Here is a 19,757-nt window from a genome sequence, read left to right as displayed (position 1 = left end):
CTGGTGCTGTGCTTTATGGCCTGTAAATGAACCATACTCCTGCCCTGCAAAGGCATGACCTTGCTTTCCTCTCAGCCCAGTCTGAGAGCTCTTTTTGTGCCTCTTTGAATGAAAAGTCTTCCTAGAGCTAGAAAAATGCAGGAAGCTTGTGGTCTGCCCCTTCACCTCCGTAGCTGTCCAGTGCCCATTCAGTTTCTAAGACAAAATTTAAAAAATAAAATAGGAAGTGATACCATATAAATGTTTTTAGTCTATGAACATTGCTTCATTCTCAAGTGCCTCCCACATTATATGTAAAATTAGTAGCATGAGTCTCTAGGAACAGCCTGTCTTGCTGGTTTGGGGTCCAAAACTGTACTTGAAGCAGCCTTTTTCTCTAGCTATTTTTCTAAAATATTTATAATTATTACTTGTCTGAGTTTAAATTCTCCTCCCTTTGGCTGATTTCTGAGTTAAACCTTGCTCTATTTGTCTGGTGTAAGTAGGCTCACTCTGCAACAGGAATTCTATACTGCAAAAAAGATTCAAGTTAAAGATTGGCCTTCTTTTCAGGTATTATCACATCTTAATAACATGGTATTAAACAACTATAAAATCCAGAAAACTACAGGCCTGTCAGGGTGACCTCAGTGCCAGTGAAGGTTAAGAAGCAGATCATCTTGAGAGCCATCGTGCAGCATGCACGGTACCACCAGGGGATCAGTTCTAGCCACCATGAGCTTGTGAAAGGCAGGTCCTGCTTGACTGACCTGATCTGCTATGACAAGGTGACCCACTTAGTGGATGAGGGAAAGGCTGTGGATGTTGTTGTAAAGCCTTTGACACTATTTACCACAGCATTCTCCCTGGAAACTGGCTGCTCACAGCTTGAATGGTTGCACTGATTCCTGGCTGGATGGCCAGGCCCAGAGTGTGGGGGTGAATGGAGTTACATTCAGCTGGCGGCTCATCACAAGTGGTGTTCTCTGGGGCTTAGTAGTGACGCCAGTCCTGTTTAATGTCTTTATCAATGATCTGGATGAGGGGATTAAGTTGGGTGGGAGGGCGATCTGTTGGAGAGTAGGAAGGCTCTGCAGAGGGATCTGAACAAGTTGAATAGGTGGGCCAAGGCCAACTGCATGACATTCAACAAGGTCAAGTGCCAGGTCCTGCACTTGGGTCACAACAACTCCATGCAGTGCTGCAGGTGGGGGACAGAGTGGCTGGAAAGTGGTCCAGCAGAAAAGGAGCTGGGGATGCTGGTTAACAGCTGGCTGAACATGACCCAGCAGGTGTCCAGGTGGTAAGAAGCCCAGTGGCATCCTGGACTGGAACAAAATATGTGGCCAGCAGGACCAAGGCAGCATCATCTCACTCTGCTTAGTGCTGGTGAGGCCACACCTGTAATCCTGGGTTCAGCTTTGGGCCCTTCAACTACAAGAAAGACATTGAGGTGCTGGAGCACATCCACAGAAGGACAATGGAGCTGGTGAAGGGTCAGCAGCACAAATCTGATGAGGAGCAGCTCACGGAGCTGGGGTTGTTTAGTTTGGAAACAAGGAAGCTCAGGGGAGACCTTATCACTCTCTACAACTACCTGAAAGGAGGTTGTAGTGAGGTGGAAATCATTCTCTCCTCCCAAATAACAACCAATAGTACACAAAGAAATGGCTTTGTTTCACCAGGGGAATTTAGATTGGATATTAGGAAAAAATTCTTTGGGGCAAGAGTTGTCCAGCATTGGAACAAGCTATTCAGGCTGTCAACATGTTGAGTCACTATCCCTGGAGGCATTTAAAAGACATGTAGATATCACACTTAGGGAAGTAGTTTAGTAGCAGACTTGGCAGTGTTAGGTTTGCCGTTGGAATCCACAATCTTAAAGGTCTTTTCCAACTTAAATGACTCCACGATTCTATGATAACAATACAATGCCAATTATTGCATAAAGGTTTATAAACAAAATCACTTTTATGTATGACTCAATATATACTTACATCACTGTTTTCAACTTCTTTATCATTAATAACAAATCTGAAGGTAGAATCTGGAGATAAGCTTTCAGCCTGAACCCAGAAACGAACTTCTCCTTTGTCGAGAATCTCATAAGCCAATTCTGATTTCAGAGGTATTGCTGCAGAAAGAAAAGAATCAAAAGTTAATAATGCATGAAACCTTGTGAGAAATAGGAATAATTTAGTAAAATACTAGCAACTCCCTTTTATTTATGGATATAAAATAAAACTTATGCAGGGAAAGGCCTCTAATGCAGTCTTTGGCTCATTTTTAAATTAATTTCTCAAAGTGAGAAAAGAATTTACAGCTTATACATTGTGTGAAGATTTGGTTAGTGACAATCTATAGTCTATTGTCAAAGTCAAATTTCAAAGACCTTTAGGAATGATGATTTTATTGAGTGTTAACTAATGTTCTTCTAAACAAACTAAAAGATAAGCGAGCAAGTTGTTTCATGAAAAATGAAGCTGCCATGAAAAAATGCAGTTGCCATTGTCTCAAGAATAATCTTTCTGGAAATCCAGTCATTAGTATGTAATTATATTTATTCTAGAATACCAAATTATAGTTTCAGATCTTCAACTTACTTGGATTCCTTATTTCATAGCTTAATGCCATCAAACGTTCAAGCTCTGAAAATAAGAAAAATATTCATGTTTTAATTTACTCTGAAAAACACAGCCAGAAAGTGAGTGTCAAAGAAGGCACATGTCAGCATCAGCAAAATGATCTCCTTAAGTCATATATGCGAAATACCCCATTCCCTTCAGAAAATCATAACTAAAAAGGTAAGATTTAGGAAACTTAAAATTCTGATACATGGATTTAGCATTTGCTAAATCCCTATTTATTTGCTAATTATTTATTTGCTAATGTCCCTATTCTATGCATTTTTGTGTACACTCTCTTATGTAAGAGAATCTAAACAAGGGCCAAACCCTATTTTAAACTTTAAAAGCAGCAATATAAAGATGGGAAACAATAGCTTCTAAGCAGTGTATGAAGTTCTTTTATCTGCTGACTTCCTTTCTCACCCTGTTCCTCAAAAGTTTGTTTTACTGTGGCAGGAGGCAAAATTGAGTGTAGGTCAGTCCGAACGCAGTGCAGAAAGTTCTGCTTAATGCACTATATCCTCATGAAGGCTGTGTGAGAATCTACAAATCACTTTGTCAGATTTTCATACTAATCTTATTTGTCATATTAATAACCAATAAAGATTTGGAAAATGAACATTACTGCCAATTCCAAATTTACAGATAATGTAAAGATCAGAGAAAATTAACATGGATTTATGACATGGCTGAGGATCTAGCAAAATTACAGGAGAATTTATAACATTAGAGTCAGCAAATGACCAGTGAAATAATGAGTTTCGGTACCAAGATGCAAAATCTGATATTTGTGAAGTGATCCAGTAAAAAAAAAATTTGTCATTTTAAGTGACAGATATGACCAAGGAAGACATGAGCCAAGTGTGAGAATGGAAACACATTCAATGCTTTTATACAGAATACCTTCAAAGGTAGAACTGATGGTGACAAGACTTAGAGCGAGATTTCAGAGTGACGCTTCAAAACTAAACCAAAAGGCAGTTCTCATGATAAAATACATCAGAAAATTTTAAAAATTACAAGTTTATCTTCCTTAGAAGATTCAGATATTGGTAATGACTAAGTCTTGCAGAACCTTTTTGGGGTTTTTTGTTGTTTATTTTTTCCTGCACATGGATTTCTTCTCAATGCCTACTTGGAAACAGTGGTTTGACATGTATCTTACTGTGATAAAAGTTCGGCCTACTATAAACGTTCCATTGAGTCTCATCTCCTCTCCTTAAATGACCTAGAAAGACTATAAGCAGAGTGATTTTCACTCTGAAGGAACTGGGCATAGCAAGTACAGCCTGAGGACTGGGAAAGCACCCAAAGTAATTTTTATGCTATGGAAAATAGCAAATTCTCCTCTTTGCTTTTTATGTTAGCACTTCTCAATGATAAAAGTCAGACTGAAACAAACTCATTGCCACTCCAATGAAACAAAATAGTTTCAGTGAAATAAAGTAAAACTAAATGCAAGCTAAGCGATAATTTTACCCAATGCATTCAGACCTTGTTAAAGCATCATCCTTTTTTCAATAATTTCCTGTATCTCAGTTGTATGAAATTGTATCTAGAGCCTTAAGAGCAACTGAAAGTGTAACAGATATTTGCAAACATCATTTCAATCCCAGCGTAAAGCAATCTATTCTAATTGGCATATTCTTTATCTTTCTTTAAAGATAGGAAAAAAAATATTGCCTGAAGTGATTGCAGCTTTCATCATTATGATAATCAGAAAAATAAGTAATCACATGAAGCCTATTGTGTAGTCTTTTTTGGTTTTCCTCAATGCATAAAAAAGGATGTCAGAGCTGTGGGGTTCTTTTTTTTTTCCTTGGGCAACTTTTAGCACACTTGACTTGAAAAAAAGAAGAAAGACGTGAGATTTTAGGGACCTTACCTTCATCATCCATAATGAAGCTAGATGAAACCCCATCTGTGTCACTAACTGCGATAGAGTAAGTGCCCAAGTCTGATTTATCAGGATTTTTGAAGTACAGCTTAGAACTAGAATCACCAATAAAGAAGAATATGATTAGTTGGGTTTCACATGTTATTGAACTTTTTAACATAACAAATTTCTAACAATTTGATAGATATGCATGACTTACTTATATCCTTCTGTTTCAATCTTAAACTTATCAGAGTTATCAATCTCCTCATAAGATTTGCCCCATGCAAAATGAGATGCATCTGTAGCTTCTTTGCACTCAAAAGCCAGGTAAATATTACCCTCATCATCCACACCTGAATAGATTTCTTTTGTTCCTGCAAAATAAGAATCAACCCAAATGTCAAGGCTGCATTTTTCTTTCAAGCTGCAATTCATAAATTACCAAAGCCCATGCAAATTTGTCCATCTTCTCTAACAGATCCTGGTTTTATTAATGGATTTTAAAGCAGATCTGTATCATATTATGACTTAGCATCACATCCTAGAAAGTTTCTTGCTCTACACACATGCAAAAAAGGAATGTTAAAACAAATAAATGCTTATTGAGAAACATATCACTAAGATGTAAGTGAATATGAGAAGATAAGAAATTTTAAATAAACTAGATCTATTGTCACGCTTGAAGCTTTAATAAATATGTTTTCATACTTTTTTTCATTCACAACAAGTAGTAGCTTTGTTAGAATAAAAGCTAAAATAACTGATTATCAAATAATTCCTGTAGTAAGTAAAGTAAAAATTCTTATCACTGTCTCTGTATCCATATGATTTTTTCTTTAAGGCTAAGAGCTTCTCAACTCCTGAAATATTTATCCATGATACAATATTGAATCTGATTGATTAAATTCAGTTCTGAGTATTTTAATATTTTAGAAGCAGAAGAGGTTAAACAGTTTATTTTACCTGGCCGTGCCTCAACAAGCACTGGTTTGGATATCTCAGATGACTTGCCTACCCCAGCATCATTCACTGCACGAACTTTGAAAACATAGGTATGACCCTCGTGTAAATCAGTGACCTTGAACAAAATAAAGGGCAAAGCCAACTTGAAAAACAATGCAAACTATGTTGTTTACTTATATGAAAATGTAAGCAGAAGCCAGAGTTCAAATACATATCTTGTGGTACTCAACCAGAAGTTTTCAGAACTCAGTAAGAAAAATGTTACCTTAAGATAGCGCTTTGAAGTAGGTTTTTCATTAGCAGTGATCCAGTCTTCTGTATCTACTTCCTTATAGTCCACTAAATACCCAGTAATAGGGCTTTTGCCTTCATACACAGGAGCTTTCCACAGAAGAACTAGTGATGTATTTCTAACTTCACATATCATGAGATCGTAGGCAGGACCTAAGACATTTCAAATATTGGAAGTTCATTTTACTATAATGAAGTTTTGCTAATTGTCCATGTACAAGCCAAAATGCACCTCTATAATTTTGACTCCAATTTCAAAAATCTCATCCTCTACAATAAATTTGGTATGTGTGGTATTTAGGTCATTTTCTCTTCATGGCTGTATACAACAATATCTCCTTTATACAGCGAGTGGCATTAGTATGCTGAAGCATACATGCTTAGCTAGATCTCAGTAACTCTATTTCAAGGGAAAGTTAATCATGTGGAAAATCCATGCAGTTTAAGATTTTCCAACATGTAAGAGAGGCTTCTGGTCTATTATTTAATTCACCAGCCCCACATCAAAGTTGCTTCACCGAGCCTGATTCAGGTTCCCATTTAACATCAGGGGTTTTTTGGTTTGTTTTTTTTTTTGACATACGTGAGCCTTGAGCTTTCAGCATACTCCAAAACCCACTAGCAGCAGGGGACTTTGGATCAGGCTTCTCGTTCCCTGACAGAAGATTATTTTATTATGAGGTGAATGGCTATATTCAAGAGGAGCTGTTTAAGATGATATCTGTTAGGAGAACAATTTGCACCAAAAACATCCTGATGCTCTACAAATAAGTGAGAGTTTATATTATTGCAGCTACCAAATTATGTTCTCCCTACTATACTTTCCCTCTTCTTCAATTAACTGTTCTAGTGCAACTCAGTTTAGCTTATATCAATTGTTTTTTACTATACTCCTGGTATTTATTTACATCAGTAAAAAGTAGCAAGAGTAAAGGCATAGTCATGACAGTTTCCTACCATGGTCAAAACACCCATGACAGAATACTCATATTCAGCCGAATTATGTACCTTCCTTCTTGTGCTTTAAAGTAAGGAAAATTGAAAGTTCTTGAGACTTAGGGATTTTCTCTGCTTTCAAGATATTACTTTTCCCTACAGCATATTTAAAAAAACAAAATGAAAAAAACTTAGAAATAAATCTGATTGCCACTCCAGCCTACATGATGTTAATAAGTGATGAATGAACATAAGATTTGTAAAGGATGATATTCAGGAAATAAACAGGGGTGGAAAGAAAAAAAAATTAGAAAAGTATTTCTCCAAAGTGGCTATGCATATTTCAGAAAAGAAACAGTAAATGCCTGTTGCAGTTCTTATAAGGATAAATTCTAGATTTCTTATGGAAATACTGCAATTTTCAAGGAACCTAAAGCCTTCCCTCAGGGGTCTTTAAAAATCCCAATCTAAATGCCTACATATCCAAAGATAATTAAAATTCAGTTGTCAAATGCACCTGCTAGAAATCTAGGCAATAGAAGTAGTGCATGTAGTATTCTGAGACTTCTGAGACTCTAGACATTACATTTTATTCAAAGTAATATAAAATAATCCATTAACTATCATTGCTAGCTCAGAGAAACTCATGGAGTTCTAAGACTAGAGTTCTGCAGGATGAAATAATTATAGACTCTAGGCAAGGAATTCATTTATGCTGGAAATGCAGCAAAGGGTTTTGGCCTTCAAAGGAAACCTCCCTTCCATATCAAAAGGTGAAAGAATATTTCCTTGACACTGGGAGTATATTACAGTCACATAACATTAATCTTCTGTATCTTTTGTAAGTCAGGGAAGAGGGTCAGGCTCTTTCTCCTGATTTTAAATCTCAGTTACTTCTTTTCATTAATGCTAAGGCCATTGTTTAAAATTGTATTAAAAACAAAACAAAACAAAGAAAACCACTTGTGAAATATTATAACACGTTTGGAATTTTCTTCTTTCTTTTTTTTTTTTTGGAGAAGGAGGGCAGTGCTGTTTGCTTGTGGTGGGTTTTTTTAAGCGGGAGGAATGCCATACTGTCCGTTCCACTCGTTTCGTAATAAGAACATAATCAGCCAAAGAGTAAAAGGTCAGTTTATTCATAATGAAAACGGTAATTTCACTCTCTTCATTTCCTGAAAGTGCCTTTTATTCAATTTCTTTATCTATCATTTAAAATGAAGGATTATCTTCACTTGCCTACATGCTAGAGAATTTCACTGATGTTTTGAAAACACTGTTGAGAGTATAAATCACAGATCCTTTCTTTAAGAAATACAATTATTCAACTGATGATGCATTTATACTAGATATTACAAGATAATAAGAAAATGTAATTAACACAAATTGAGTTAAGGTCAGAAGATTAAACATTTTAGTGTTGGCAGCTTTGTCATGTCATTAAATCCATATGGCAATATTTATGAACTTAGAAGAATTTAGCTATAAAATCTAGAGAACAACTCTCTGACAAATAGTTTTGCAGAAAAGAATATGGGAATTAAAGAGAGCTAAACTTTCAACTCAGCAAACCAGTGCAAATTTTGTTTTAAAAGGCAAATAGAAGGGGATATGTAAGCAGGCAAATTAACTGTAGGAGGTGATATTTCTATGTCAGCATTAAAAAATCTTCATTTGAAATAGCGTCTCTAATTTTTTCACTGCCATTTAAGAAATAAATGAACCAACTAGAAAACATTAAAAGAAGAGCAAAAAATGTGGTATTTTTTTAACAATAGTGAATACATACTCTATGGAGAAGGTTGCAGAAAGAAAGATTCAGGAATATTCAAGAAACATTTAAACTGTAAGCATAGTAAGATTAGGAATAGGTCTTGTCCAGAGAACTGAGACTTAGATGTCCAATATTTAGGCACATATTTATATGCTCACAAGAGGTAGATTACAGTTTAACTTCCTCTTCGTAGAGATCCTGAATTCACAGTACTTGGCATTGCAATTTACAATCCTCAGCTATATCTTCACTGCTAAACTACAGATAACCTAGACACAGGTTTTGAGCACCAGCACATAGTCTTGCCTACTGTATGTTTGTTAACACATTTGATCTAACATCTGGCTAATAATAATCTATCAGGCAACACCTAAGTACAACCTAGGGGAAACACATGTACATAAGCACACTAGTTGAGACTGGGAGACTATAGCGATGCAGTCCTCTTTTATATTGTCAGTTATGACCAAAAACTAACATAGTTTTGGAGTCTGGCACTCTGGGAATATTCTTAATAGACTGCAGTTATTGTGCAGAGACACCTATATATTGTACAGGTGATGAGTGTAAAGAGGAGTCTGTAGGACTTGAAGAGCTGACAGAGATGCAAACACAGACTAAAGGCTCAAGGCTTTTTGCTCTGAGATGATGTGGGTAGTGAAAGAAAGGGACACTCAGCAAGCGGAGTAAAGGTCAACTATTTCCCAGGAGATTCAGTGTCATCAGTGGGAGTGTGGAGGTAGCTTTTAAGAGATCTCAGAAGCAAGGGCAACTCAACAGGTAATATGGAAGAAATTAAGCAAAAGACATTCAGCAGAATTTGGCTGGAACATGACACTAGCTGTGTTTTAAGGAGTTTATGTGGAATTGAGATTCATGAAGAACTAATAGACTTACCAGGTTCTGGCATAGTCCAGGCTTTACACTTAAAATGCTCACTGGGATCTGAAGGTTGACCGATTCCAACCAGATTTGCAGCAGCAACTTTGAATTCATAGAAGGCATCTTCTGTCAAATCCTCTACCTGTTTTATTTTGAGAAAAATATTTCAATATATCAGAAGTCACAATTTATATTCATTTAATAAATACTTGAATAAAAGACTTGGTTAATTAATTATCAGGCCTTAGAGTTTTGCTGGAGGATCTAATTTGAAGAGTTTATTCTTAAATCAAACATTCTGCAGAGTTCTATATTATAGTTTCACATTTCTGTCACATTATCCTGGGTATAAGAGCACTCATATATTGGCATGAAAGACTGTAAGAGCAAAGGTCCGGGGAGCCCAATCAATGAATGACCACTAGTAGATATTAATGGGTGAGTGTTCTAATATGAAATATCTTCTTGCATTGCATATGAATGGCTACTCATAAGCCAAACACTTCTGCAAGGGTTCAAATGGCACTTTGATTTAAAGAAGTTGCAGTGGACTGACCAAGGTAGAAAGGAATGCAACAGGAAATGGAGTAAAAACAATCCAGTTGGTTCCACAGTGTGCTGATATATCTCTGGGAAAGAGTCCCTCAGTAATTATTTTCTGGCTTGTGTGCATCTTTCAGTTAACATAACCTACCATTATGAAGGAGAAAGGAAGCACTGGCAATGGGATGATCAGAATCCATGCCATTCCTCTGCAAACACCTCTGGTAAATGAACCCTGACTTATCTAATGAGCCCATCCCCACATCAGCGTTTCAGATTCTGATATGAAAGTAGAGGAGTAAAAGGCACTAATGTCTTGATACTCTGAGCACCTCATAGTAGCAGCTCTATTTCAGACCTCCTAAATACTAAAAAACAAGTCTTCTACACCTCATCCCTCTGTATAATTTTCCTAGTTATATCCTAGTTATATTTAATCATATGTCACAAGAGAAGGAGAGAGTTAAAAGTCGTACTTCTTCTGGAGATACCAAAAAGTTTTAGATTTTCCTGAATAAATCAACTATAGTGATGTTCTCTGTGAAAATGTGAGCTAAAGAAGGATCTTGGTATGATTCCTTTAGTGGTAAAAACATTTGAAAGGGTGGTAGCAAACATGTCATGATGGGGTAGCCATAAGCACAAGACCAAAGCAAAGAAGGTAAAATAGAAAAGTCAGGCACTAAAATAATTTAGAAGTCATTTCCTGAAGCCAGAAAGTTATATATATGACTCACAAGACAGAATAACAGCTCAGACTGTAAAAATGATTTTGAAATCCCAGGTTATTAAGGGAAGGAATATTTGTGGAGTTCCCATGGAATTATTTAATCAGAGAAGGTTAAACCTTTAGTGATTTCCCAGCACTGAACTGTATATCTTGGGGCATTCTCTGCTTGCAGTATGTCATAAAATATTCTGTGCTACTAAAAGCTGTCTTGGTTTTATTTCCCATCAGTATTTCAGGTTCCAGTCATTCAAACTAATGTATGAAGATGCACCTTCAGGCACAAATACAGTTACAGGCAGGACTGAGAGTTAAATATCCAATTAAATTCTGAACGGTGGCCACTAATTTACATTACTCATTTGTTTACAAATGCATTAAAAATAAAAATAACTGAAAAGCATTGCTTAGAATTGCTCTTTCAAGCCTTTCCTACCTGCCCTTTTTTATTTCTCAATGCCTATGCTCCATCTGCTATGACAGAGAGGCTAGTCATAAAATCAGTCACAAGCACACAGACACCTGAGTATTGCTGACTGCCTTCTGTTCATGAAACATTCTTCCTTAGCTCATCTGCAGCATTATTTTATACTGTAGTTTTGATTATCAGCAAGAGTTACTTCTGCCCTGAAGTTTACAGGAAACTTGCTGACTTGCAGAAATAAAATTTTAAGTACCTGTGAATTAAATCTGATTGTTTAACTTAATTTAACAAGCATCAGATTGATACACTACTTGCTGTATCCTATCTCCTTAACTTTTCCTCAAGGAAGTTCACATCCAAATTTTTATCTTGTAAGAAACATTTCATACATTGTAAGTGCAACCAGAAGTAATTTATTTCAAAACTGGTAGTCTGTAAAGGAGATTATGAGACATAAGGCTAGGTTTGTTAATATACATCCTTTGTCAGGTGAAGGCAGATCTTGAGAGTAAGAACAGGGACAGTTACATTTTTTTCTCGGCCCATCTTCATTTCATTTACAAGTCTCCAGTTCTACAGACAGTACACTCATTGGCCCTGCTAAATGCTTCTATCCCCTGTGTATCGCTAACAGTGGTGCTACATGTAGTGATCATTAATGAATACAGTTTGTGAAGAAATTTATAGCTCATCTTCTTCCTTGTGAAGAATGTGCTTCATGCTTTTCCCTCAAAAATTTTCTCATCCAAATGCCCTTTGGCTTAGAATTTCATAGCAGGGAATGGCACTGATTGTCAGCCCCAGTTTTTAGCTTTGTTACTCTCCAAATGGAAGCACTTAGTTTTGTTGTAGTAAGGATTTAAAGAATTTCTGTGTAAACTCCCCAAAATAATACAAATCAACTCCAAAAACATAAGGATTAAAAAATACCAACCGTATAAATTGTCTGGGTAATGAGGGAAGAATTAACTTCATGCCAGTTTTGATGGTTAGCTTCCCGTTTATCCATATAATAACCAAGGATTGGTGAACCTCCACTGTATCTTGGTGCCTTCCAGCCAAGAGTCATTGAATGACCATCACAGTTCAGAAGTGTGATAGCATGAGGATATGATGGGCAAGCTATAAGGAATCAAGCAACATGAGAGTTAAGACAGAGTCTAAAACACAGCAGTGTAGTTGTTTAGCATTTTTTATATTGATTTTGGTTTCTGCAGCATACTGATGTCAGCTGCATATTGGTAGCAAAGTAGTTGGAAAGTTGATAAACAACATTTATTTTGTTACCAGATATCAATGTGGAAACTTTTGAAACATCTGACTAATGTTCTGTCCACTCAGGAAATAGCAAGAATAATCTTTGTTATGGAAGTAGTAATTTCAGCAAGTCCCTCCAGACCAAATATTATGCTAGAAGATGGAGATGGATCAGAACATTTCCAGCTAAGAAACAAATAAGCTGCTCAAGTTCTTATAGAATACAGTAAAAAGCATCCAATAATAATGAAAAGGGCTATGAACTTGAAAGAAATTAAGTCATATGACTGACTTATCTATGGCAATCATATTTTTTCCACCCTATCCTTGTACTATATGCCTTCTTCAGATTGTGACTACTTTTCTGTCCTATATGAAATAGAAAATATTTAGATTTTCACTAATTTAATCTATGTTGAGGTAGAAAAATAATTTCCTTCATGAGTTTACCTGCATGGGTTTACTTCATCGGTAGTAGCACAAGCAGAAATGTCACCCAGTCATCTTCCTAGAGATGAAGAAAACTCTTTTTCCTGAGCCTTTTATTCCCCTGCTACTAGCAAGCACTCCTTCTGTCAAACAGTTTTGCACTTGCCATCCATGCTTGAAAATTTGCCCAAAGATACCCCTTTCTTGACACTGGTGTGCAGCAGTCAGTGCAGGCTAAGCACCTGGCCCTGAAGCTCATCTGATATTTTCAGCTGGATTACCAGTATAACTTGAGAGAATGTAACGTACCTCTTTTGGAAGAGACAACATTAGCAAAAGCCCTTAGTAGAGTCCCTGATCTTGTAGCGGTACTAACAATCAGCTTAAAAACAGAGAATAATCAGCAGTACTGGCCTTTTATTCTTTTTTTTTTCAAGTAGGCTTCCTCAGAGTCATGAAATGCATCCTTTGCATTTATTGTCACCTCTTGGTAAATAAGAATGACCATAGAAAACTCTTATAAATGCCCTTAAAATAATACTACAAAAAGATTCTGGCCATGCCAATGTAAGTCACCTATTAACAGACTTGCTAAATTCCTGCTAAGGCTACCGAAATGGATAAAAGCCATCCATATCCCATAAGAATGTGTAAGATCCATGTGCTCTGTGTCTAGTGATATACCCCATGCAACCCTCATCTTCAAAACACACAGTGACCAATAGGTGCAAGTGCATTTACAACATAGTGGTGATAATTGTACAAGTGTTCATGCACCACCTACCCATATGAAGCACACCTCGTCCTAAAAATATCAAATAGAGTAACTTTGTCAGTAACAACCAAATTTATCATCTATTAGCCATTCTGAATTATAAACTTTTAGAGGATTTTTTCTGACAAGTATGTCTGTTGATGTTCTTCAAGAGACAGAGGCCACTCAGCTGGGGAAAAGGTGTTCTATTTTAAATTCTATTTTAAATTCCTTTTTAAATTATTCAGTATGAAATGAAACTCTCCAGAAATGAAAATCAGACCATAGTAGCCCAGACCCATGTACTTTTTATTCTAAATAATTATCCAGCCTTTCAGTATCATTCCCATTGAAGGTTGCACAGTTGATTTTACACTGATATTTTGGTTACAGGGCACCAGTGGAGGTACACTGTGCTTCAACCTGAGGCAGATAAAGGGAATTTTATGTTTGGTTCAGCCACACAGTAATAAAGCTTCCCAAGACTCCTCTAAATGGAGCAGTCTGTTGCAAAACTTTTTTGCCACTCCAAGTCACTCAGAAACTACTTGCCTAACTTATTCAAAATTTAACCTTCTTGCATACAGCCTAGTAGAAGGCAACCTTGTCATTATAGTGCATTTACCCAGTATTTCTAATAGATATTATAAATAATGCTTTTTATATAAGAATTTATTTTCTCTAGAATAGCCAGATGCCAGAGCCTAGACATCATTAAGTTTTTGCTCAATGGCTGCAATATGGCTGTTATAGCAAATCAGATCAAAGGAGATGCTTGCTCAAAATATATGATTCAATCAAGAAACAAGAAGCTGAGTTGCCCAGAATCACACTTACTAAGGGCTGCCTGTACTGTAACAGCCTCCGACTCCTGTGAGTTTTCACTCAGTCCTACAGCATTTGCAGCTTTCACACGGAAGATGTACTGCTCTCCAGTTTCCAAACCGTGAACAACAAACCTGGGTTAAAAAAAATAGCATTATGGATTATTATATTACAGGAACCATTCTATGCTGTTGTTGTAACAGTTAGAGTTTGATTTCAGGAGTGCTTCACAAAGGAAAATATTTCCATGATGAAACTGTAATACAATGATATGCTGTACTACAATATAATTGAATGGGACACTGGAACCAAAGTCATTCATTGGATTGCTAATGCTGATCTAGCAGGTAGAGTGAGATAAAATATAATATAGTCCTTCTGAACTTTGGCTTGCTAAATTGTAATCTATTCTGGGAAGAGACTGTATTTTTTGCTGTACTTTTATAGTCACTATTAAAAATAGTTTTCAATTAGGGTTAGATTTTGAATTCTCTCTTCTTCTCATACTCATGTGAATCAGGTCTGTTTACCTCATAACATGATTCATACTTTAACAAAGGTATTTATTTTATGCTTACTCATGTCCAAGACACTCCAGATCATGTCTCTAAAACTTGCTTATATAACTTGAAGTTATGGAATAAAAAAATAATGCTTCTTTTTGGAGAAAAAAAAAAAAGAAAAGAGAGAGAGAAGTGGAAAGTCTGCCATCTGCCCTACAATTTGAAAATTTAACTCTAAATCTGCAGATTGTTTTAATTCACGTTCATTCCATATTATCTTTCCATTATAATACCATGCCTTAGCATGTAAATTGGCTTAAAACTATCCTACAACTTTCATACCTCCCAAAAATACAGAAATCTTGCCAATACCTGTTATATTTAATAGGTTTATGGTTACTGGGTTCCCAGCGATTTGACCCCACCACAGAATAGTCAATGTAGTAGCCATATAAATCTTCTTCATGTTTTGGTTTATCCCATTGAACTACAACTGATGTCTTTGTATTCCTTGTGGCCACCACCTGACCGGGTGCAGATGGGACAACTAAGAAAATGAAGAAAAAACATGCAATTAGGAAATACATAAAAGTAAAAGCAATTTGAGCTAGATGAAACACTCTATATTTTTATCATATATCATCACTAGAGTTATGACTTCTCCTACCAAGTTAATATTGTTATATGAGAAATCTATATATTAGTATATTTCTTTCACTCTAAATCTGGATACTGGATATATACATGTGTACAAATATATTTATTTTTCTATTTGTTTACTCAGAATAGTCTAAGCTATGAGGCTCCTTACCAATCTCCTTTTTTATAGGTTTTCTGAGAATTCAGTTAGAATATATTTTAAATATCAGTGTGGGTGAAGCCGTATACATATGAAAATGTTCACTCTTAAAAGTCTTCCTTCAAATAAGAGGTTGTTGAACAGCTCATATCCCTGTAGCACTACTGCATCAGTAAAACATGCACATACACTGTACAGGTATATCATGAGTGTTAAGAAATGCTGCCTTCCAGTCAACTAATGACAATGTTAATTTATAAAATATGAGCTTTTCAGGACAATTTTAAACATATATTTAAATGCAAAGAGTTTAGCTAAACCTAGCTAGATGAATTTTCAGAAGCATAGGAGTATTGGTTGGAAGGGATCTCTGAGGATGATCTAGTTTATTTTATCACAGAGAATGGAATTATCACTAACAATTAATTGGATTTTCCAGTCAAGGGTTTGTCTGAATCTTGAAAACTACTGAAAATGGAGATTTCACAGCTTCCCTGCACAACCTCTTCCATCACTTCACTCTTGCACCTTTTTAATTAAATGAGTATGTCCAGTATAACTTACTAAGCTAAAATTTTTGGCTGTTTCCTCTTTCTTCTGCCATCTGGCATTGCTGAGAACAGTTTGGCACCATCATCGTTGTAAGTCACCAAACTAAACAAGCCCATTTACCTCCACCTCTCTTCAGAGGCCTTAGTCTCTAAAGCCCTGGCCATCTTGGTTGTCATCCAGAGGAACTCTCCAGCTCCTCCACAATCATCTCTCTAGAATAAGGAAGCCAGAACTGGAACCAGTACTCCAGGACCAGCCTTAGCAGCAACAAGCAGAAGTGGATAAAGCTTCCTTTGATCTGTTAACCACAGTTCTCCCTAGGAAATATTAATCTGAGGTTTCAAAATCTAAGAAACTAACGCAATGACTCAACCTAGCATGACAGGTTGAGAGGCAACTACTACCTCCCTATTTAAGGCATTTTAGTTTGCTCAGATTGATATATTGCAGAGAACTACAAGCAGCATGGAACAAAAGAAAGGTATCAGTTTTTTCCACTTGGTCCTTCAATATTAGAATAAAAACTAATACTTACAAGCTAATGTACTTTATGCAATAAATCTGTGAGATCAAATGTGTTCAATCTGAGATAAACATACCTACATTAGAGCTGTTCAGCGTAAATGTCTAAAACCACATGTTCTTAAACCGGCATTATAATCCAAGAGCTAGGGCTTAATTCAGTTACCCAAACAAATTCCTTTAGGGCCATTTTAGAGCATCTGACACTTCTTCGTGCAGCTGTCAGATATGATCCAGGAAATAATATCTACAGTCCTCTGAAATGACAAACCTAAAGCATTTTTAAAGGTACTAGATGTCTGTTTAGCCAGTTAAACTGAGTCTCTGAACAGTGGTTGGTTGAGTCCTGAAATTTGATGCAGACACTCCACAACTAGGTGCCATGGGGCAACTTATGGCAATATCAGTCACTTTATTTTCCATGCTCCAATTGCCACAGTGAGAGCAGAGGCATCTAGTGCACCTGTGGGTACCTACATGGAAACACCTAAATTTAGATTTTAGTCTCAAACTGAATACTCTTTTACTACTCAATTCAATTGCATCATTTTAAGCATCATTTTGGATGGCCTAAAATACTCCCATCCATTCTCTATTTTCTCTTCATAAGCTGCCCATAATTGCTGTGTAATTATTACCATCCCCATGAAGTTGACTCAACTACTCACAAGAACAGCAAACGACCCTACATGAAGGCAACTAAAGGGAGCCATGTGTCTGGTTTTTTATAGCTCAAGTGGTAAGCACTATTTCTGAAAATACTCCTGCAGTTTCTCTTTAAAATAGGTCTTCTGCTTTGGGCTTTATTTAAAGCTGTCTTTTATTCAGAATGAAGTGCATTAAGCCCTAGTGGCTATCTTATTTTATGTACTAAGCGAAATAAATACAGTGCTTTTCTTCACTACCTTGGGAGATCTTGAATGGTTTAAATAATTTATATGCGTTAATGAGACATCAAATCAAGAATATATAAAAGAAAAATGCTTTTATCATGCAGAGGTACAGATCAAGCTGAAGGATTATATTTTTTAACAATGGTATAACAGATACAGTAAATATTTTTTATATTACTAGCAAGTGTCCTGGTGAGTTAGGTGCACTTAACAGTAACAGCTATCAATACATGGAGCTGTCATATGTGATCTCTTCAAAATTGCAAGAGCAAAACAAATATTTGAAAAACAAGACGAATAGTCACTCCCTAAGTTTTCATCTGTTTTTCTGAATATGGTCCCAGGATAAACATTTCATTTTCTTTTGGAAAATTACCATTGAATATGTAGTTGTATCTTCCCCTGACCCCGAAATCTACTCATCTGCATGCCACAGTAATTCTTCACCAGCAGTAATTTTCAACTTAGAATACTAATAAGGAAATGAAAGGCTACCTTATCTAGCTCAAACTGTAGGGACTTAGGTCGTATATAATTACCTGAGTCAGACAATATAATTATCTAAGTTAGCAGTTAACCTGAATTATCCTATTGTTTTGGAAAGCCACATTAATAGAGCACTGAAGAGCGAATAACTAAAAATAATTTCACATTTTAGTGATTATTGTTTTCAGTAAGGAGAATTGTGAACTTTAGGAAAATTTTAGAAAGTTTTTAAAATTTAGCAACTTGATCTTTTTGAAAACCTTCACAGAATTGAAAAGAAATAAAGTCCATTAGTATTACTGTAGTTACATTAATCTAATTATAATGAGGGCTATTTCCATTTTGCAAAATATCTACTGGTTTTAATATTAATGTCTTACAATTGATGCCTTACCAACAGTATCTTGTGGTTGAATGGGTTCTGTGATTTCAGATGGATCACTGATGCCATGTTTGTTTGCTGACAACACTCGGAAAACATATGGTTTTCCTTCTGCAAGGTCAAACACTGCATAGCGAGGAGATTTTACTGCAACCTGTGCATTGACTCTTTGCCAACTTCCACTGCCAACCATGGACTAAAAAAAAAAGGAAAAATCTGTGAATCATTTCTGTGAAATGTCAAAAACTGAACATATTGCTGTATTGCATCTTATCATGAATTTATTTAAGAGCTATGAGAGAAGGATCACTCTCAAATGCCTCAAATATATGCAAATTCCCATAGCTCATGCATGCCATTACTCTTCAAAAGGTCTGAATACCTCACTGTCTCCCTGCATGTCTCGACTTCAATACATGCCCACTTGTACATACAGCCAGCCTTCAGTCAGGGCCATGACTGTCAACTGTGATTGATCTCAAAAGAATTACTCTCATACTGTGATTGATCTCAAAAGAATTACTCTCATTTCCTGCAAAACTCACTTGAATACCCAAAGGTGTGGTATCAAGCAAGAGAGGTCTAATCCAAATTCTGCAGAAAGGTAGAGAGGGAAATGTTACTTTACTCACTACTTTATGTATTCTGTTGAGTAATGTCGTCTCCCGAAAAGCATTTATCAAATGAAGTAATTACTTTTGAATATTCTCAATGCAGCAGCTGAGCTTATCATCACCACAACTGCACTTGGAGGAGTGCCAGCAAACCAGCACTCCAAAAGAAGTCTGCTGTCCATTAGATTTCCCACATAAACCGTTTACTCTAACCAAAAATTAGTCATGGAATCTTTCAGAAATTTTAGTAAAACCCAAGTCCCCAATAAACAGCTTAAAGAAAATTTCTTTGATGTACAGAAAGGTGCATACAAATCATATGTTTATAAAATTTTGGAACAGAGAGCCTGGGAACCAAACCTGATAGACTGTGAACTTCTTAGAGGAGGAACAGTGTTTCATGTGTGCTTGGAAACTAACCTGTAAATAATGAAGACTACTACAGATATAATAAAATGTAAATTACTGGAGTCCATATATCAAAATCTTTTTCATAGATACTCAACCCACTTAGTGTTCTCAACAGAAAAAAGAAACATAACATTCATTTCCTTCATAATAAAAACCTGGAAAGTATGAAATAAATGTTATTTTGCTATATATTTTACTTCCTGCCATAAAAATCATTAATTATTGCATTTCATTTTCACAGAGGAATGAAATAGTGTCACATTCTGATCTGCTGTTTGATGTGATTTATCTGCTGAATAATGATT

General features: G+C 36.1%; 1 protein-coding gene across 1 annotated transcript in view; it reads right to left on the bottom strand.

The window, feature by feature from the left end:
* MYOM2 (myomesin 2) overlaps nucleotides 1–19,757 on the bottom strand; it is a 66,617-nt gene that overhangs the window by 20,899 nt on the left and 25,961 nt on the right. The window contains exons 14-24 of the mRNA XM_071547814.1: nucleotides 18,440–18,623; nucleotides 15,166–15,340; nucleotides 14,303–14,424; nucleotides 11,960–12,147; nucleotides 9,347–9,473; nucleotides 5,714–5,892; nucleotides 5,449–5,563; nucleotides 4,703–4,859; nucleotides 4,492–4,598; nucleotides 2,583–2,627; nucleotides 1,977–2,113 (exon numbers count right to left, since the gene is read on the bottom strand). Coding sequence (XP_071403915.1) covers nucleotides 1,977–2,113; nucleotides 2,583–2,627; nucleotides 4,492–4,598; nucleotides 4,703–4,859; nucleotides 5,449–5,563; nucleotides 5,714–5,892; nucleotides 9,347–9,473; nucleotides 11,960–12,147; nucleotides 14,303–14,424; nucleotides 15,166–15,340; nucleotides 18,440–18,623 — 1,536 coding nt within the window. The remainder of the gene's footprint in view (nucleotides 1–1,976; nucleotides 2,114–2,582; nucleotides 2,628–4,491; nucleotides 4,599–4,702; nucleotides 4,860–5,448; nucleotides 5,564–5,713; nucleotides 5,893–9,346; nucleotides 9,474–11,959; nucleotides 12,148–14,302; nucleotides 14,425–15,165; nucleotides 15,341–18,439; nucleotides 18,624–19,757) is intronic.

The sequence above is a fragment of the Pithys albifrons genome, chromosome 2, assembly GCF_047495875.1.
Source record: "Pithys albifrons albifrons isolate INPA30051 chromosome 2, PitAlb_v1, whole genome shotgun sequence".
In the NCBI taxonomy this organism is placed as follows: domain Eukaryota; kingdom Metazoa; phylum Chordata; class Aves; order Passeriformes; family Thamnophilidae; genus Pithys; species Pithys albifrons.
Note: the sequence above shows the minus strand (reverse complement) of the source record. Positions and strands in the feature narration are given on the sequence as shown.